Source organism: Oratosquilla oratoria, chromosome 11 (assembly GCF_046742065.1).
Source record: "Oratosquilla oratoria isolate Oo_2021 chromosome 11, ASM4674206v1, whole genome shotgun sequence".
Lineage (NCBI taxonomy): Eukaryota > Metazoa > Arthropoda > Malacostraca > Stomatopoda > Squillidae > Oratosquilla > Oratosquilla oratoria.
In genome coordinates this window covers 4,545,731-4,568,502 of record NC_134787.1, presented here as the reverse complement: position 1 = coordinate 4,568,502, position 22,772 = coordinate 4,545,731, and the positions used below count along the sequence as shown (strand labels likewise).

Genomic DNA, 22,772 nt, shown 5'->3' with positions numbered 1-22,772 from the left:
TTATGTTCCTGACTAAGAAGGATATAAGCGTGAAGAATGTCACATATAGGGAACAATACAATAGAGATGATTATGATAGAAGTAGAAGATAGGGATAAGAAGAGCAGAAAGTTTGTAATAAACTACGTGCCCCCAAAAACAGCCTCGTGGGAAGAGAATGAACATAAAAGCATGTTAGAAGACACAAGAATAACACTAAACAAGATAATGGAAGATGGAGGAAGAATAGTTATGATGGGCGACTATAATTGCAAAGAAATATGCTGGGAAGAGATGACCGTAAAGGGTGGAGAAGACTCATGGGGTAGTGTTCTACTTGAGATGATTACTGACCACACAATGACACAATGGATCCAAGAGAACACCAGGTATAGAAATGAAGAAGAACCATCGAGACTAGACCTAATATTCACTTCAGAACCTGATAGAGTGGAAAAGATAGAATACCAGGCACCAATAAGCAAAAGTGACCACATATTGATAGAACTAGAACTAAATGAGAAAAAATACATGAAAAGAAATGAACAATATAGAAAAGGAAGATTGATGTATGAAAAAGCAAATTTTGATAAAATAAGAGAATTCTTCCAAAATGAAAACTGGGAAAGAATACACAAAGAAGATACAACAGTAGAATAGAAATGGAATATTTTGACAAAAATGGATAAAAAGGGAGTAGAAAAGTATGTCCCAAGACAAAAACAGGAAAAAGAATATATAAAGTGCTGGTACAATAAAAGTTGTAGGGAGATAAAAGACAAGAGAGACAAAGCTTGGGCCAAATGGAAGAAAAACAAAAGACCAGAAAAATGGAAAATATATACTTGTTATAGAAATGAATATGTACAAGCGTGCAGAGAGGAAAAGAGAAAATTTGAAAAAGATGTCATAGAAAAGTGTAAAGATCAACCAAAACTATTCTACAGATTTGTAAACAACAAACTGAAAAACAAACAAGATTATGAGAAATTAAGACAAGGAGGAATTGAATACACAGAGGAAATTGAAATGGCGGAAATTATGAACAAACATTTTAAATCTGTGTTTACAAGGGAGAACATACAACCTGAAGAGATAGAATGGAAAGAGAAAGTCCCCCCTATGAAAGAAATAGAAGTAACAAAGAATGAAATATTGAAACACTTGAGTAATCTTGATGTCAGAAAATCCCATGGACCAGATGAAATGGCAAACTGGATTTTGAAAGAATGCAGGAATGAACTGGCAGATATAATACATAGTAAAATAATCAGTTCCTTGAAAGAAGGTAAAGTTCCAGAAGATTGGAAAAAAGCAAATATAGTACCTATATATAAAGGGGGAAATAAAGAAGACCCTAACAACTATAGGCCAGTCTCTCTAACAAGTACAATAGCAAACATTTGTGAAAGAATTGTCAAAAATAGATGGGTAAAATATTTAGAAAAAACAGCGTGCTAAATCCAAGACAAATTGGTGACGCATGATCGTCCTTGTCTGAATCAGACAAGGACGATCATGCGTCACCAATTTAATATGTTTCTATTCAAGGCTAATAGATATAATACAAGAAAGAGATGGATAGGCTGATTGTGCATTTCTAGACCTAAAAAAAGCTTTTGACAAAGTACCACATAAAAAGTTGCTTAAGAAATTAGAAACTGAAGGAGGAATACAGGGCAAACTACTAAATTGGATGGAAGACTTTTTGCAAGAAAGAAAAATGAGAGTAGTGATAAGAGACCAACACTCAAAATGGGATGAAGTAATAAGCGGTGTTCCACAAGGAACGGTTCTGGCCCCAATAATGTTTGCTATATATATTAATGATATGGATGAAGGAATTGAAAGCTATGTGAGCTTCTTTGCAGATGATGCAAAACTATTGAAAAAAGTGAACACGGAAGAAGATTATGAATCACTACAGAGAGATCTAAACAAAGTACAGGAATGGAGTAGGAAGTGGGAAATGGAGTTCAATACAAAGAAGTGTAGTATAATGGAATTTGGAAAAAGTAAAAACAGAATAACAGGATCAAATAAATTGGGAGAAGAAAGAATAAAAAAGTAGAAAATGAAAAGGACCTGGGAGTCATTGTTATGAATAATATGTCACCTGAGAAACATATAAATAAGATTTTTGGAGAAACCTATAATTTAATAAGAACAATCAAAGTTGCATTTACATATCTGGATGAAGAAATGGTGAAGAAAATTCTAATCACCCTGATAAGACCAAGATTGGAATATGCGGCAACGATATGGTCACCAAGTACAAAAAAATGTATAAAAAAAACTTGAAAGAATACAAAGAGCAATTACAAAATTGGCACCTACACTCACAAAACTATCATATGAAGAGAGACTAGCAAAACTTGAACTACAGACACTATAGCAAAGAAGAGAGAGAGGAGATTTGATAGCTATTTACAGAATCATGAAAGGCATAGAAATTACTGATAGAGAGAATCTGATAAAATGGGATGACAGAAATACAAGAGGACATGGAAAGAAAATAAAAAAGGATAGCTATAGAAGAGACCTGAAAAAGAACAGCTTTCCTCACAGAGTAATAGACAGTTGGAACAAGTTAGATGAGAAAGTGGTGTGTGCAAAAACAATACATGAATTTAAAAATAGTTTAGATAAAATGAGATATGAAAACAGGACACCACGAGCATAGCTCCCCTTCCCATAAAATACAACTAGGTAAATACACATATATATATATATATATTTATATACTATATTGTCGTGAATAACTCAGGGATAAGAAAGATTCTTGGAATCCGAGCTCTTTCGTGATATTTTCATATCTTCAAGGATTACAATAGAATGAATGAGTACAGAGTAAGATGAGATATTTATACACATGGGAAAGGTTTGACACATGGAGAGGGCTACCATTTAAGCTAATTATATCAGGTTTGGTCAAGTCTTGAAGGACTTGACTTGACCTGATATAATTAGCTTAAGTGGTAGCCCTCTCCATGTGTCAAACCTCCCTCATGTGTATATACAACCACTCCTCGTTTAACGACGACAATTGGGACCAGCGCGCCGTCGTTAACCGAATTGGTCGTTAAGCGAAAGTGTATATATATATGTACATGTACTACATGTACAATGTCCAGCAACACATGTATCTTTGTTTTCGTGTATTTTCCCTCTTTTATACAGTACATTAAAGCTTTATTTACTGTTTCTTTACGGTGGTTAGGTTCCTGAAATTACCGTGTATGACCAAACCCGCGTATGCTGACATTCCATATTGAATACCGGGGTATTTTTTCAGTTTCGACCATGGGCGAAATATACCAATAGAAAATTAATGATTAATTTTGTAAATTAAAATATATCAACGTAATATGCAATTTTGTGGGCGGAAATGAAAGTAAAAAATACCATGCTACAAGAAAATATGCTAATGAACGAAGTCGGTAGCATAGGATTGGGACGCCATCTTGTCGTCTGCCAACGTCTCTCACGACGACGACAGCGAGGACGAGCCGGATGACATTTAATTTGCAGGTAATGATTTATCAAACACAGGTCAGGTTAGTTTAGTTTATGTTAGACGAATTCATCATCCATTTATTTCTTCGACATCGGCATCTATCATAACAAACATGGTCTACCATTCGTCCGACATGACTTCGTTATTTACGAAATTTGTTTTAGCACCTTTTTTTTCCGCTCACAAAATTGCATATTACTTTGATACATTATAATTTACAAAATTAATAATAAATTTTCTATTGCTACATTGCGCCCATGGTCGAAACTAAAAATTTACCACTACCGGTATATATTGTACCCCAGGTAGTTTTTGCAGCTTGCAGGATGGTAATGTAGACCTAAGCTTCAGAACACTTTACCTCACAGCTAATATCCACCGTACAAGTTCAATTATAACATCATACAAATTTGCCTCGGCCAACTTAATTATCGTACACGACGTCGTAACTTCGGGAGATTTACGTTAAACGTCTGTCATAAAGCCCGTCGTAACTCCGCGTCGTCGCTAACCGAGTAGGTCGTTAAACGAGTACCTGTATATCTTATCTTACTCTGTGCTTATTCATTCTCTTGTAATCCTTGAAGATGTGAAAATATCACAAAAGCGCTCGGATTCCAAGAATTTTATTTGTCCTGTAGTATTCAGCATAGTGTAGTCACAAGTAATTTGTGATACTTGTGCATATTATGTTATATACATATATATTTATATATATATATAAATATATATGGGAGAGGGTGGTGGAGGGAAGGGTGGTAGATAGAGCGCTAATGGATTATGCAGTGGTAAATAGGATTATGATGGGAAGAGTTAAGGATGTACATGTGCTAAGGGGAGAGGGTGGGGGAATATCAGATCATTTTTTGGTGGAAGGTAAGTTGAAAGTGGAGGATAGATGGAGGAAGAGGAACAAAAGGTAGGGAGGTTCTTAGAGTGAACTCTTTGAATGAGAAGGAAAAGGAGAAGGAGTACGGAAAGAAGCTGAAGGACGAGTGGGAGGGAGTAAAGGGTAGAGTAGAGCTGGGTGTGGAGGAGGAATGGGGATGGTTCAAGGAGGGAGTCATAAAGTGTGCAAGGATGGTGTGTGGAACAATAAGGACAGGGGGAAATAGAAGAAAGGGTAGTGAATGGTGGGATGAGGAAATAAAAAAGGTTGTAGAAGAGAAGAAGCGAGCTTTCACAGATTGGTTACAAAATAGGACGAGGGAGTCATATGAGAGGTACAAAGAAAAGAAAAGAGAAGTAAAGCAAAAGGTAAAGGTTGCAAAGAGGAGAGCAGATGTGAAATGGGGTAAGAGTTTGACAGACAATTTTGAAAGTAATAAAAAGATGTTTTGGAAAGAAATTAAGAGAGGAAGAGGAGGCGAATCAAGTAGAGAAGAAAAGGTAAAAGGTGCAGATGGAGAGATGATAATGGAGGAGAAGGCAGTAAGAGGAAGATGGGCAGAATATTTTAGGGAGTTGCTAAATGTGAAGGAGGATAGGGAAGGAAAGATTGCTGCAGTGGGAAGTGCGAAGAAAATGAGAGTGATGAATGAGGAGAATGGAGGAGAAATAAGGAAGGATGAAGTGAAGGCAGTTGTTAAGATGATGAAAGCAGGTTATGCACCTGGTCTGGATAGATGCCATGCGGAATGTCTGAAAAAGGGAGGTACAGTGATGGTGGACTGGTTGGTGAGGTTATTTAATGTTTGTTGGAGAGAGGGTAGAGTGCTGAAGGACTGAAGGAATGCCTGTATAGTTCCTCTTTACAAGGGAAAAGGGGACAAGTGTGAATGTAGTAGTTTCAGAGGGATTAGCTTGTTGAGTGTAGTTGGGAAGGCTTATGGGAGGATCTTGGTTGAGAGGATTAGGAGAGGAACAGAAGGAGTAATTGGTGAGGAACAGTGTGGATTTAGGATGGGTAGAGGTTGTGTAGATCAGATCTTTGTGGTAAGACAGATAAGTGAGAAAGCTATAGGAAAGGGGAAGGTTGTTTTTTGGGCTTTTATGGATCTGGAAAAGGCTTATGATAGGGTAGACAGGAAGGCACTGTGGGAGGTTATGCAGATATACGGGATAGGAGGAAAGCTTCTCGGAGCTGTCAAGAGTTTTTATGAGAATAGTAGAGCTTGTGTCAGGATTGGAAATGGAGAGAGTGAGTGGTTTGAGGTAAAGGTGGGACTTCGTCAAGGATGCGTTATGTCGCCCTGGCTGTTCAACTTATACATGGATGGGGTGGAGCGAGAGGTAAATGCAAGGGTAGTGGGCAAGGGATTGGAGATGGTTAAAGAAAATATTTATATATATATATACATATATGTAAATATATATATACATGTATATGTAAATATGTGTATATTTACATTTCAACATAACCATAGGAGTAAGGAAACTTTTAGACAATAAGTACTTTTGTACAAATGTATGTTATATATATATATACATATATATATATGTGTGTGTGTGTGTACATATATATATATAGATATATATATGTATATATATATATATATATGTAATATATATATATATATGTATATATATATATAAATATGTATATATATATATAAATGTATATATATATATGTATATATATGTGTATATATATATATATATAATATATATGTATATTATTTTCATATATATATATATATATATATATATACATATAAAATTATGTTAATGTATTATATGTTATGTATATATATATATTTATGTCTGTATATGTGTATATATATTATATATATATACACATGTATTTACCTAGTTTTAAATACATATATATGTACATATATATGTGTGTTTATATATATATATATACTATATATGTAAATAGGTATATATATATATGTATATGTATATATATATGCAAAATAACCATAGGGGAAAGGAAACTTGTAGACAGTAAGTAATTTCGTATAAATATATATATATATATATATATATATGTATATATATATATATATATATATATATATATAATTGTGTATATAAATATGATATAATATGTACATATTTATGTATATATTATGTAGATTATATATATATATATATTATATATATATATATATGTATATACAGGAGAAAGGAAACGTGTAGACAGTAAGTACTTTCGTACATTACATCTTCAGACTAAATGACAGAGATACAGAGTTGGGTTTAAATACAAGTATCAGGTGCAACCATAAGAAAAAGCCTACAAGAAAGAAATATAATAGAATCCTGCTTAATATCAGACACGTTTGACAGAAGTATAAGCTTAAGCTATGGTCATTTTAAATGTGATAAATTGGTAACCCAAATGGTCACCGAGATCTTTCCGCCAGATTGAGCCTTATGTGTTGGTCAGGTCGATAGTGGTAAGGTCGTCCCCTCTCCTCACATTGTATGTTCTCCCCCCTTCCCCCCAATGATTGCACCTGATACTTATATTTAAACCCAACTCTGTATCTCTGTCATTTAGTCTGAAGATGTAATATACAAAAGTACTTACTGTCTGAAAGTTTCCTTTCTCCTGTGGTTATTTTGCATTTTTGTATCACGGTGATGTGATTGCTTGAATATATATATATATATATATATATATACATTATTTGTATATGTATATATATATATATATATATATATATATATAATGTATATATATATATATGTATATATGTGTATATATATATATATATATAATATATATGTATATTATTTTCATATATATATATATATATACATATAAAATTATGTTAATGTATTATATGTTATGTATATATATATATTTATGTCTGTATATGTGTATATATATTATATATATATACACATGTATTTACCTAGTTTTAAATACATATATATGTACATATATATGTGTGTTTATATATATATATATACTATATATATGTAAATAGGTATATATATATATGTATATGTATATATATATGCAAAATAACCATAGGGGAAAGGAAACTTGTAGACAGTAAGTAATTTTGTATAAATATATATATATATATATATATATATATATATGTATATATATATATATATATAATGTGTGTGTATATGAATATGATATAATATGTACATATTTATGTATATATTATGTAGATTATATTCATTATATATATATATATATATATATGTATATACAGGAGAAAGGAAACGTGTAGACAGTAAGTACTTTCGTACATTACATCTTCAGACTAAATGACAGAGATACAGAGTTGGGTTTAAATACAAGTATCAGGTGCAACCATAAGAAAAAGCCTACAAGAAAGAAATATAATAGAATCCTGCTTAATATCAGACACGTTTGACAGAAGTATAAGCTTAAGCTATGGTCATTTTAAATGTGATAAATTGGTAACCCAAATGGTCACCGAGATCTTTCCGCCAGATTGAGCCTTATGTGTTGGTCAGGTCGATAGTGGTAAGGTCGTCCCCTCTCCTCACATTGTATGTTCTCCCCCCTTCCCCCCAATGATTGCACCTGATACTTATATTTAAACCCAACTCTGTATCTCTGTCATTTAGTCTGAAGATGTAATATACAAAAGTACTTACTGTCTGAAAGTTTCCTTTCTCCTGTGGTTATTTTGCATTTTTGTATCACGGTGATGTGATTGCTTGAATATATATATATATATATATATATATATATATATATACATTATTTGTATTATATGCATATATATACATTATTTGTATATGTATATATATATGTATATATATATATATATATGTATATATATATGTATATATTTGTGTATATATATATATATATATTTATATATATATATATGTATTTATATATATGTATATATATATATATATATGTATGTACATATATATATGTATATATATATATGTATATATATATATGTATATATATATATATATATATATATATATATATATATGCAAGGTTGACCACAAAGAAAAACAATTAAAGGAGAGCGCTTTCATAGTTTTTCTTTGTGGTCAACCTTGCATTTTCAAGAACACACGTTCCCAGTGTTTTTCCTGCATATATATATATATATTATATATATTTTCATATATATATATATATATATATATATATATATATATGCAAGGTTGACCACAAAGAAAAACTATTAAAGGAGAGCACTTTCATGTATTCACATCTTCAGTGCACTGAAGATGTAAATACTTGAAAGCGCTCTGCTTTAATAGTTTTTCTTTGTGGTCAACCTTGCATTTTCAAGAACACATGCTCCCAGTGTTTTTCCTGCATATATATATATATATATATATATATATATATGTAGATATATGTTTTTATGTATATATTTTATATATATGTATATTTATATATATGTATCCATATATATATGTATATACATATATATATACATATATTGTGTATATATATATATATATTATGTATACATGTATTATATATTAATATATATATTGATATAGATATATGTTTATATATATATATATATATATATATATGTATGTATCATGTAGAAACCACTGTTGGAGTAGAAAAGACTGGAAACGGGGAATCTATATATTTCAATTGCAAACGGCAATCCTCTTCAGTAGATACAATTAAGAGAGAGCGTGCTGCTTAAGTAGCACCCTTAACAAAGGAAAGGGGAACATGGGAAGAGGTCTCTACCCTCGGCTCACTCCGTATGTGAGGTCAGGAGGCAAATGAGTTTTCAATAGGTTGGTGATGAAGAGTCCGGACATTATATCCGGGGACCATTGCCCCTTTGAAATATTCATATTGGGCTGATATTCAATGATAGTTGATTCTACCATTTTTCTCCTGAGCTCATATCTGGATTTATAAATAAGCTCAGATTTGTCCCAATCTAAACAATGTTTTAATTGCTTAACATGTTGGAACACAGCTGAGCTCTCTTGTCCATATTTGATGGAACATTTATGTTCAATCATCCTAGTATTCAAATCCCTTCCAGTCTGTCCGATGTAAACTAAGTCACAACCTTTACATGGAATCGAATATACCCCTTGGCTCTGCTCTTCTTTTATCCTTTGGTGGACATTTACCACCTTTTTATTAATGGTGTTAGTGTAATAATTAATCAAATTTAATTTGTCTTTGGGAAGAAACTTGGTCGAGGGAATGAATGATTCAGAAAAGGGAACGATTAAAGAGCTCTTGCCAAATGAAAAATTAGAGGAAGTGGGGGTGGTGTTGAAAAAATTGGATCTCGCTCGGCTGAGGGCTTTGACCAAAAACCAATCCGGGTAAGCTAAATTACTAAGTTGAGATTTTATAATGTTTAATTCTCCTTCAAGAAACTGGGGGCTGCAAATTCTAAGAGCTCGAAGGAATAATCCTGTAATTAAATTTGATTAATTATTACCCTAACACCATTAATAAAAAGGTGGTAAATGTCCACCAAAGGTTAAAAGAAGAGCGGAGCCAAGGGGTATATTCGATTCCATGTAAAGGTTGTGACTTAGTTTACATCGGACAGACTGGAAGGGATTTGAATACTAGGATGATTGAACATAAACGTTCCATTAAATACGGACAAGAGAGCTCAGCTGTGTTCCAACATGTTAAGCAATTAAAACATTGTTTAGATTGGGACAAAGCTGAGCTTATTTATAAATCCAGATATGAGCTCAGGAGAAAAATGGTAGAATCAACTATCATTGAATATCAGCCCAATATGAATATTTCAAAGGGGCAATGGTCCCCGGATATAATGTCCGGACTCTTCATCACCAACCTTTTGAAAACTCATTTGCCTCCTGACCTCACATACGGAGTGAGCCGAGGGTAGAGACCTCTTCCCATGTTCCCCTTTCTCATGTAAAGGGTGCTACTTAAGCAGCACGCTCTCTCTTAATTGTATCTACTGAAGAGGATTGCCGTTTGCAATTGAAATATATAGATTCCCCGCTTCCAGTCTTTTCTACTCCAACAGTGGTTTCTACATGATTGACAAATGTGTGATTACATTTTTCACCTGTAATATATATATATATATAATATATATATATATATATATATATATATGTATATAATATATATATATATATATATATATATATGTATATAATAATTCCGACTGACGTCCCCGGATTCGAACCTGGGTCCATGAATTCTCACTGCTGTTGCCTTACCGACTGAGCTATTGACCCTATAAAATTTACCAACCTGGAAGTTAATCTACTTCTTGAGGAACTAAGTTGACTGCTAACTGCTGTCCATACTTATATTTCATAGTGAACCAGGGCAACTTCCAGGTTGGTGAATTTTATAGGGTTAATACCTCAGTCGGTAAGGCAACGGCAGTGAGAATTCACGAGCCTAGGTTCGAATTCGGGGACGACAGTCGGAAGTATTTGATCGAGATCACCGTCACTGGTAATTCTATTCAGGTATGACAATGGCGATAAGTCCAGTCTTAACCACTAGCTAAATTTGCCCTGGTTCACTGTGAAATAATAAGTACGGACGGCAGTTAGCAGTCGACTTGGTTCCTCGCGAATTAGATTAACCTCCAGGTTGGTGAATTTGATAGGGTTAATACCTCAGTCGAGCTCACCGTCACTGGTAATTCTATTCAGGTATGACAACGGCGATAAGTCCATCAAGGAAACGTACCAGTCTTAACCACTAGCTAAAGTTGCCCTGGTTCACTGTAAAATTAGTACGGACAGCAGTTAGCAGTCGACTTAGTGCCTTAGGAAGTAGATTAACTTCCAGGTTTGTGAATTTTATAGGATCAATAGCTCAGTCGGTAAGGCGACGGCAGTGAGAATTCATGAGCCCATGTTCGAAGCCGACGACAGTGGGAATTATTTGATCGACATCACCGTCACTGGCGATTCTATTTAATATATATATATATATATGTATATATATATATATGTATACATATATGTATATATATGTATATATACAGTATATATATATATATATATATATATATATATCATATATACTTTTTTTTTCGTTTAGGAATGTCCCCTGTGGGGCTACAAGGAGAAGGATGCCTAGTCCCAATCCCCGTCCCTTTCTTCTCGCCTCTTACGATCCAAGTGGAAATACCTGGTGGCAGTATTCTTTTCCCCCACCACAGGGAATTCCCCCACCACAGAAAATGAATACTCAGAGAAATGGTACAGGACAGGAGCAAGGGGCTGGGGGACAGCATAACGGAGGGACATTCGTAGTATAAAAATGTCATCATTTCTCTATGAACACAGTTTTCCTCTATCATAGACAAAATGATGTGTGGCTCTGGTCTGTAGGTGGATGGATGGGGTGAAGGGGGCTTTGGGGAAGAGGGGAATGTCTGTTGAGGAAGGACGGGAGAGGACAGAAGACAGGGGTGAATGGAGAATGGTTGTATATAGATGATGTTGTGATGCATGAGGTGGAAAGGGCGGGGGGATAGGGGGTGATGTAGTATGTGTGAGCAGGATTTGATGGAGCCTGAAGGGATTTCTCCCCGTCTTCTCCTTTTATGCATGGGGGGACCGAGAGGGGGGGGTCGCCGATTTAATGAAATGGCCTTGCTGTGGATGTGCTGTGTCTTGCGACACTGCTTCTGACCCAGGGCAGTGGACAAGGCGCAGGGATAACCCGTCATCCAGGAGGTGCTAAGATAAGAGGGAGGGTGGAGGGGTGTGGAGTGTATTCAGGGATGGAATGGGTGGGAATGATTTTATGCCTTTTCCTTTTTTGGCTACCTCCCTTGTAAGGGGGGAAAAGCTTTGGTATATGTATGTATATATATATATATATATATATATATATATATATATATGCCAGAATTTGGGGTGTTGTGGCGGTGGTAGAGTCTATTGATTATATATTGTATCACACAATCCACCGAAATATTAGTGTAGTCACTGGGGAACTTTATTGTCATATTTCATATCCAGCATTTCCTCAAAAGTCTGAGTGGATAAATCAAATAGAAAACTGCCATTCTTGTGTATACGAATACACAAATCTCTAGCCCTTGCATCATGACACATAGAGACTCAAGACTGCTGTATGACATTGCTATGACGTTGGTGCCCTCCGTATGACACATATTTGCATAATAATCTCCCTACCCTCTTTCTAATTGTGGTCGGTCAGAGGGTGTCTGGTGGCCAACAGATACTGTTGAATTTCATATTGCAACATCATATATAGTTCCTTCTTTGACCTCTCCAATGGATACCTGAGTGTCACGATTACATAGTGAGCACTCGATAACATGATGCCAGTGGTGCAGTGTATTGCTGGCACTGTCTTTGATATGTTAAATTTTTTCTTAACAATTTTCTTTTATTCTTCTCCTTTGCTGTTGTTGCTTGATGCTCTGCACTGCCAACTAACCGTCCCCCAATAACCATGCGTGTCTTGTCCCTCCATCCTTAGCAAGGAACTCCCACGCCCCAGCACCTCCTCCAAGAGATCCTAGGACCACCCTCAGTGTGGGAAGGGCAAGGGCCAAGTCAATGGTGGCTGGGCTGCAGGACATTGGTAAGGAACACTCCATTCTTCTTCGGAGTTGATTACAGGGAAGAGGGGGGAGATCAAATGTTTGACTGTGGGCATCCTTGGGTGTCAATATGGGTCAAGTGATTGTAATTTTCTTATATATACATATATATATATATATATACATATATACATATATATATATATGTGTGTGTGTGTGTGTATTTACCTAGTTGTATTTTACGGGAAGGGGAGCTATGCTCGTGGTGTCCCGTCTTTATATCTCATTTTATCTAAACTATTTTTAAATTCATGTATTGTTTTTGCACACACTACTTTCTCATCTAACTTGTTCCAAATCTCTATTACTCTGTGAGGAAAGCTATTATTTTTCAGATCTCTTCTATAGCTGTCTTTCTTGATTTTCTTTCCGTGTCCTCTTGTATTTCTTTCATCCCATTTTATTAGATCCTCTCTATCAATAATTTCTATGCTTTTCATGATTCTGTAAATAGTTATCAAATCTCCTCTCTTCTTTGCTCTAGTGTCTGTAGCTCAAGTTTTGCTAGTCTCTCTTCATATGATAGTTTTGAGAGTGTTGGTTCCAATTTGGTAATTGCTCTTTGTATTCTTTCAAGTTTTGTTATACATTTTTTTGTATTTGGTGCATATTCCAATCTTGGTCTTATTAAAGTGATTAATATTTTCTTCACCATTTCTTCATCCAGGTATGTAAATGCCACTTTGATTGTTCTTATTGAATTATAAGTTTCTCCAAAAATCTTGTTTATATGTTTCTCAGGTGACATATTATTCGTAATAATGACTCCCAGATCCTTTTCATTCTCTACTTTTTTTATTCCTTCTCCCAATTTATATGATCCTTCTATTCTTTTTTTGCTTTTTCCAAATTCCATTATACTACACTTTTTGGTATTGAACTCCATCTCCCACTTCCTACTCCATTCCCATACTTTATTGAGATCACTCTGTAGTGACTCACAATCTTCTTCCGTGTTCACTTTTTTTTACAGGTTTGCGTCATCTGCAAAGAAGCTCATGTAACTTTCAATTTCTTTATCCATATCATTAATATATATAGCAAACATTATTGGGGCCAGAACTGTTCCTTGTGGAACACCGCTTATTACTTCATCCCAGTTAGAGTGTTTGTCTCTTATCACTATTCTCATTTTTCTTTCTTGCAAAAAGTCTTCCATCCATTTAAGCAGTTTGCCCTGTATTCCTCCTTCAGTTTCTAATTTCTTAAGTAACTTCTTATGTGGTACTTTGTCAAAAGCTTTTTTTAGGTCTAGAAATGCACAATCAGCCCATCCCTCTCTTTCTTGTACAGTATTATATCTATTAGCCTTGAATAGAAACATATTAAATTGGTGATGCATGATTGTCCTTGTCTGAATCCAAACCGACTTGGAGTTAGTACGTTGTTTTTTTTTCTAAATACTTTACCCATCTACTTTTGACAATTCTTTCACAAATTTTTGCTATTGTACTTGTTAGAGAGACTGATCTATAGTTTGTAGGGTCCTCTTTATTTCCTCCTTTGTATATAGGTACTATATTTGCTCTTTTCCAATCTTTTGGAACTTTTCCTTCTTTCAAGGAACTGTTTATTATGCTTTGTATTTTGTCTGCCAGTTCATTCTTGCATTCTTTTAAAATCCAGTTTGCTATTTCATCTGGTCCATGCGATTTTCTGACATCAAGATTACTCAAGTGTTTCATTATTTCGTTCTTTGTTACTTCTATTTCTTTCATAGGGAGGACTTTCTCTTCCCATTCGATCTCTCCAGGTTGTATGTTCTCCCTTGTAAACACCGATTTAAAATGCCTGTTCATAATTTCTGCCATTTCTATTTCCTCTGTGTATTCAACTCCTTGTTGTAATTTCTCTAATTCTTGTTTGTTTTTCAGTTGTTTACAAATCTGTAGAATAGTTTTGGTTGATCTTTACATTTTTCTATGACATCTTTTTCATATTTTCTTTTTTCGTTTCTGCACACTTGTATATATTCATTTCTATAATTAGTATATATTTTTCATTTTCAGGTCTTTTGTTTTTCGTCCATTTGGTCCAACCTTTATCTCTTTTGTCTTTTATCTCCTTACAACTTTTGTTGTACCAGCACTTTACATATTCTTTTTCTTGTTTTTGTCTTGGGACATACTTTTCCACTCCTTTTTTATAAATTTTTGTCAAAATATTCCATTTCTCTTCTACTGTTGTATCTTCTTTGTGTATTCTTTCCCAGTTTTCATTTTGAAAGAATTCTCTTATTTTATCAAAATTTGTTTTTTCATACATCAATCTTCCTTTTCTATATTGTTCATTTCTTTTCATGTATTTTTCCTCATTTAGTTCTAGTTCTATCAATATGTGGTCACTTTTACTTATTGGTGCCTGGTATTCTATCTTTTCCACTATTTCAGGTTCTGATGTGATTATTAGGTCTAGTCTCGATGGTTCTTCTTCATTTCTATACCTAGTGTTCTCTTGAATCCATTGTGTCATTGTGTGGGTGAATAATCATCTCAAGTAGAACATTTCCCCATGAGTCTTCTCCACCCTTTACTGTCATCTCTTCCCAGCAGACGTCTTAGCAATTAAAGTCGTCCATCATAACTATTCTTCCTCCATCTTCCATTATCTTGTTTAATGTTATTCTTGTGTCTTCTAACATACTTTTATGTTCACTCTCTTCCCACGAGGCTGTTTTTGGGGGTACGTAGTTTACTACAAACTTTCTGCTCTTCTTATCTCTGTCTTCTACTTCTATCATAATCATCTCTACTCTATTCTTTCCATATGTGACACTCTTCACGTTTATATCCTTCTTAGTCAGGAACATAACTCCACCCCCTTGTTTGATCTCTGTTTCTAATCCAATAATTATATGCATTGTGTCCTACGCTGTTGGGTGGTAGTGGACCTTTTAATTTTGTCTCTACAATTCCCATTATGTCCGGTTCTTTTTCCTTCAGATACTCGTTCAGTTCATTCAGTCCTGTTATTAATCCATCTATAATTTGTGTAGGACACTCTTAAGTTTGTGTTATTTCCATTGTATTCTCTGTTTCTTTTTTGTTTCTCTCTGTTATGGTCCATTTCCTCACTTTCATATTCACTACTCTCCAATAGAATTCTTCTTTTTCTGACTCCGTTCTGACTCCGTTCTGTTTCTTCCTCTCCTCTTTATTAATTTATCTTTTTATCCATACCTTTTTATATTGTTCACTTGTTGCTAGTTTCCCTGTTTTTGCTAAGATATTCTATGCTGTTGTTTGTGACCTGAATTTAATCTTAATTGGTCTGGTCTTATCTGTACTATATTTCACAAGTCTAAACATCTCTTCAATTTGTTTCATGATTTCAGGTTCATCTTCCTGAACTAATTCTAGTAAACTGTTTACTTTTTCTTTTTCCTCTTTAATTCTTGTGGTTCTATTTTGGTTAAATTTCTCTTCCATTCCTAATATAATTATACATTTCTTTTTGTCTGCTAAGTCTCTTACTATATTCTCCTTCTGTCTCATCACTTTAATAACTGAGTCTTCAGTTTGTTCTTTCATTTGTTGTTTAATTATGTCAGTAAATGCAACTTTACTGTTTTCTTGGATTTTTTTTCCAGCCCTGTGCTTCCTTTGCTATGGCCTCTTTATTGTCTTTATTATTCCTCTTTAATTCCTCATTCTCTTCTTTAACTTCTTTTAACTGTCTTTTTAATTCTATTTCTAAAGATAAGTTTTTGTTCGCCTTCTCTAGTTCTTCTAATCTTTCAACTCTCTACGCAATCTTGACTACGTTACTGAACCTATTTTCCCAATGCTCTGTCATTTTATCAAGTTTTTCCTCTAGTCTTGCTTATCGGGGGAGGTTGGTATCCCACCACCCTCTTTAAATCCCAGGAAACTATTATCATCACCTTCCACTGTATAGCTCTTATCTATACTTCTAATCTTTACATTTTTGTTGATCCCGTCATCACCGAAATCATCGTCATCATCGGTCCGTCTTTTGTTTACAAGACGCCTGGCCTCCTGGACCATGTCCCCCTCTTCCTCATTTCCTTCCATTTCCCTCAATAATCCCTCTTCTCCTGTTTTATCACTTTCCCACTACACCACAAGCTTTCCCCTTCCCTATAAATACAATAAGGTACTTCCTTGATGTTGAGATCCACGTAGATTTTCCTTTTTCTTCGGAATTCCAATTCTCGCCGTCCATGAGACGAAAGTGTGTGTATTTACCTAGTTGTATTTACCAAGTTGTATTTTACGGGAAGGGGAGCTATGCTCGTGGTGTCCCGTCTTCATATCTCATTTTATCTAAACTATTTTTAAATTCATGTATTGTTTTTGCACACACCACTTTCTCATCTAACTTGTTCCAACTGTCTATTACTCTGTGAGGAAAGCTGTTCTTTTTCAGATCTCTTCTATAGCTGTCTTTCTTAATTTTGTTTCCGTGCCCTCGTGTATTTCTATCATCCCATTTTATCAGATTCTCTCTATCAATAATTTCTATGCCTTTCATGATTCTGTAGATAGCTATCAAATCTCCTCTCTTCTTTGCTGTAGTGTCTGTAGTTCAAGTTTTGCTAGTCTTTCTTCATATGATAGTTTTGAGAGTGTTGGTGCCAATATTGTAATTGCTCTTTGTATTCTTTCAAGTTTTGTTATACATTTTTTTGTACTTGGTGACCACATTGTTGCTGCATATTCCAATCTTGGTCTTATCAGAGTGATTAGAATTTTCTTCACCATTTCTTCATCCAGGTATGTAAATGCCACTTTGATTGTTCTTATTAAATCATAAGTTTCTCCAAAAATCTTGTTTATATGTTTCTCAGGGACATATTATTCATGATAAAAAGAAGAAAAAAAAAGTAGAAAACGAGAAAGACCTTGGAGTCATTATAATGACTCCAAGGTGTTTCTTGTTTTCTACTTTTTTTTTTATTTCTTCTCCCAAATATATATGATCCCACTATTTTTTGCTTCTTCCAAATTCCATTATACTACGCTTCTTAATATTGAATTCCATCTCCCACTTCCTACTCCATTCCCATGCTTTATTGAGATCACTCTGCAGTGACTCACAATCTTTTTCAGTGTTCACTTTTTTCAACAATTTTGCATCATCTGCAAAGAAGCTCATATAACTTTCAATTCCTTTATCCATATCATTAATATATATAGCAAACATTATTGGGGCCAGAACTGTTCCTTGTGGAACACCACTTATCACTTCATCCCAGTTAGAGTGTTTGTCTCTTTTCACTACTTTCATTTTTCTTTCATGGAAGAAGTCTTCCATCCACTTCAGCAGGTTACCTTGTATTCTTCCTGCAGTTTCTAATTTCATAAGTAACTTCTTATGTGGCACCTTATCAAAAGCTTTTTTCAGGTCTAGAAATGCACAATCAGCCCATCCATCTCTTTCTTGTATTACATCTATTAGCCTTGAATAGAAACACATTAAGTTTGTGACACATGATCATCCATGTCTAAATCCAAATTGCCTTGGATTTAGTACTTTTTTTTTTCCAAATGCCTTACCCATCTACTTTTGATAATTTCACAAATTTTTGCTATCGTACTTGTTAGAGAGACCGGTCTATAGTTAGTAGGGTCTTCTTTGTTTCCCCCTTTATTTATTGGTAGTATATTTGCTCTTTTCCAATCTTTTGGAACTTTTCCTTCTTTCAATGAACTGTTTATTAGGCTATATATTTTGTCTGTTAGTTTATTCCTGCATTCTCTCAAAATCCAGTTTGCTATTTCATCTAGTCCACACGATTTTCTGATATCGACGTTACTCAAATGTTTCCTTATTTAATTCCTTGATACTTCTATCTCTTTCATAGGGGGGACTTTCCCCTCCCAATCTATATCTCTAGGTTGCATGTTCTCCCTTGTTTGATTTAAAATGCTTGTTCATAATTTCTGCCATTTCTATTTCCTCTGTGTATTCAACTCCTCCTTGCCGTAGTTTCTCTAATTCTTGTTTGTTTTTCAGTTTGTTCTTTACATATCTGTAAAATAGTTTTGGTTGATCTTTACATTTTTCTATGACATCTTTTTCATATTTTCTCTTTTCTTCTCTGCACACTTGTACATATTCATTTCAATAACTAGTATACATTTTCCATTTTTCAGGTCTTTTGTCTTTTCTCCATTTTATCCAAGCTTTATCTCTTTTGTCTTTTAGCTCCCTACATCTTTTGTTGTACCAGCACTTTACATATTCTTTTTCTTGCTTTTGTCTTGGGACATACTTTTCCACTCCATTATAGATTTTTGTCAAAATATTCCATTTCTCTTCTACTGTTGTTTCCTCATTGTGTATTCTTTCCCAGTCTGTTTTTTGAAAGAATTCTCTTAATCTATCAATATTTTTTCATACATCAATCTTCCCTTTCTATATTGTTCATTTTTTTCATGTATTTTTCCTCATTTAGTTCCATTTCAACCAATATTGGTGTCTTATATTCATTCTTGTACACTATTTCAGGTTCTGATGTGATTACTAGGTCCAGTCTTGATGGTTCTTCCTCATTTCTATACCTAGTATTCTCTTGAATCCATTGCATCATTGTATGTTCTATAATCATATCAAGTAGTACATTTCCACCCATTACTGTCATCTCTTCCCAGCAGATTTCTTTACAATTGAAGTCACCCATTATAACTATTCTTCCTCCATCTTCCATTATCTTATTTAGTGTCATCCTTGTGTCTGCTAACATACTTTTGTGTTCTCTCTTCCCATGAGGCCATTTTAGGAGGCACATAATTTACTACAAACTTCCTGTTCTTCCCATCCCTGTCCTCTACTTCCATCATAATCATCTCTACTCTATTCTTTCCATATGTGGCATTCCTCACATTTATACCCTTCTTAGTCAGGAACATAATTCCACCCCCTTGCTTTACCTCTGTTTCTAATCCAACAATTATATGAACCATGTCCTACACTGTTGGGTGGTAGTGGACTTTTCAATTTTGTCTCCACAATTCCCATTATGTCCGGTTCTTTTTCCTTCAGATAATCATTCAGTTCATTCAAGCCTGTTATTAAGCCATCTATATTTGTGTAAGACACTTTTAATTTTCTGCTACTTCCATTGTGTTTTCCATTTCCCCTCTGTTTTCCTCTGCTATGAACCATTTCTTCACTTTCATATTCACTACTCTCCAATAGGATTTCTCTTTTTCTGTCTCTGTTCTTTTGTCGTTTTTTCTTTAGCTTCTAGTCTTTTTGTCTTCTCCCCACTTTCCTCTTTATTCATGTCTCTTTTGATCCATATCTTTTTATATTGTTCACTGCTAGTTTCCCTGTTGTTGCTAAGATATTCTCTGCTGTCATTTGTGATCTGAATTTAATCTTAATTGGTCTAGTCTTATCTATATTGTATTTCCCGACCTATACATTTCTTCCATTTGTTTCCCTATTTCTGGTTCATCTTCTTGAACTACTTCTAATATAGTATTTACTTTTTCCTTTTCCTCCTTTATTCTTGTAGTCCTATTTAGATTATACTTCTCTTCCATCCCTATTATAATTATACATTTATTTTTATCTGGCAAGTCTCTTACTATATTCTCCTTCCTCATCACTTTAATAACTGTGTTTTCACTTTGTTCTTTCATCTGCTGTTTCACTATACCTCTAAATTCAATTTTATTGTTCTCGTGTACTTTCTTCCAACCACTTACCTCTTTTGCTATGGATTCTTTATTCACTTTATTACTCCTCTTTAATTCCTCATTTTCTTCCTTTACTTCTCTTAACTGTTTTTTTAATTCTATTTCTTTAGGTTTTGATTCTTTCTTTAATTCTTCCTGCTTATCAACTCTTTGAATAATTAACTTTATTTGGTTGAACTTAGCTTCCCAATTTTCATTCATTTCTTTTAGTTTCTCCTCTAAATTTACTAGTCGGGGGAGGTTGTCATTTCCTCCCTCATTAAATCCATGGAAATAGTTATCTTCACCTTCCATTGCACTGCTCTTATCTATATTTCTAATCTTTCCATTTTTGCTAATCCCTTCGTCTTCAATATCCTCCGGTCTCCGTTTGTTGACATGGCGTCGGCTTTCCTGGACCCAGTCTTCTCCTTCCTCATTTCCTTCCATTTTCCTCAGTAATCCCTCCCCTTCTCCTTTTTCATCACCTTCCCACTACACCACGAGCTTTTCCCTTCCCTATAAATACAACACAGGTACTTCCTTGTTGTGATCCTCGAAATTCTTGGATAACTCCGGAGCCCGAACTTTGGTGCCACTCCAACCGACGTGTGTGTGTGTTTATATATTCATATATATATATATATATATATATATATATATATTGACTAGGAGGAATATAAATTTAAAACATGATTGTGTGTCTGTTTTGTAATAAAGAAAGATGGTGTGTGAGTGTATCTATTCTTTGTTCTTGTTACATTTGTGTTGTTATGGAATGAGTTTTTAACAAGATATCTTTGAGTTTGTGGGTGTGCTTATGTGTATGTATGTGTGTGTGTATGAAAACATTTTGAGTGCAGGGCCTCGAGTGGCATGCGAGGCACTAGATTCTTTAGTGTATTTTTTTTACATGTTGCACATGCATGGCATTTAGCACTTTTTTAGCTCATTTACTATGGTTACGCTGTATAAGACTGTGTGCATGTGCATGTGCGTGTGCATGTATGTGTGATTCACCATGGTTCACCATGGTCTTGGATCACTTGTTGGATTTGTGATTGACGGCTATTACCCTCCTGGAAGAGAGCTCAGAGCTCATATATGACTGATCTATGGGTAATGCTGTGACTTTACATGCACACATCCCCCAACTCCCCACCCACGAGAGTTGAAGTGTGTGCACGCAAATGTGTTTGTGCATTGCTTATGTGCATGTGTGTATGTGAATATATAATGTGAGTGTGCAGCGTGTGTGAATGTCAGTGTATGTTAGTGAGCAGATGTGTGCATGTGCACGTGTTTTACACGTGCTTACATGCTTCACTGTTGCACGTGCCCAAAATCCCCCAAGGTGTTCAGGGTTGGCGTCTTGCTTCCACTGCTTGTAAGCTTTGCAACCACCTGCAATTAAACCAATAATTCAAAGGGATATGTGTATGCAACATTGTCTCTGTTTCTTTCTCAAGTATCTTAATAAAAACAAAGCCTGAATGATGGGGTGGAGAAGTAGCAAGGTGAGTAGATTTATACCCACAATGGAGTGTTGAGTGATGCCCCCTAGTTTCTTCTGAATGCCCCTCCCCATCTCTTTCCCCCTGAAGAACCTAACTTCTTTTCCTCTTTATTTCTTCTTGAAATATCCGAATTGACTATGCATTTTGTCTTGTAGAAGCACTGGATGCAAGCATGCGCGACCCCTCCGGTGCAGAAATGTCCACATCCAGATCTGCCTACCAGATACCAGGAGGTGGAGGAGGAGGTATGGGTAGTGGTAGTACCGGTAGCGGTGGTGGTAGTGGTGTTAACAGTGGTGGCGAGTCGCAGAGGTCGACGCCTTCAGGCACCCCTCAGCAGGGTACCCCCGTGGGTACTCCCCCAGGCATGAAAGTGGCATCCATCAAAGCACGCCCCTCCTCCAAACGCATGACGGCGGCCGAGGTTGAGGAGATGATGCTTTCCTCGCAAGGCGGGTCCCTGCCGTCCTCCCCTCCTGCCACACCCACTGGAAAGGCCCCAAGGGTCTACGCCAGTGTGGCCGAAATGAAGAAAGCCAAGGTTGGTGACCTGAACTTAAACTGACAGTGTTCTGAATGATTTCTAAAGATAAACATGAGGCTCTTGTCTTATGGGGGTCAC

At 35.0% G+C, this 22,772-nt stretch overlaps 1 protein-coding gene across 1 annotated transcript in view; it reads left to right on the top strand.

Moving 5' to 3' along the window:
- Positions 1-22,772, top strand: part of Prosap (SH3 and multiple ankyrin repeat domains prosap) — a 111,197-nt gene that overhangs the window by 83,642 nt on the left and 4,783 nt on the right. The window contains exons 13-14 of the mRNA XM_076193142.1: positions 12,861-12,965; positions 22,306-22,691. Of these exons, the coding sequence (XP_076049257.1) occupies positions 12,861-12,965; positions 22,306-22,691 (491 nt within the window). The remainder of the gene's footprint in view (positions 1-12,860; positions 12,966-22,305; positions 22,692-22,772) is intronic.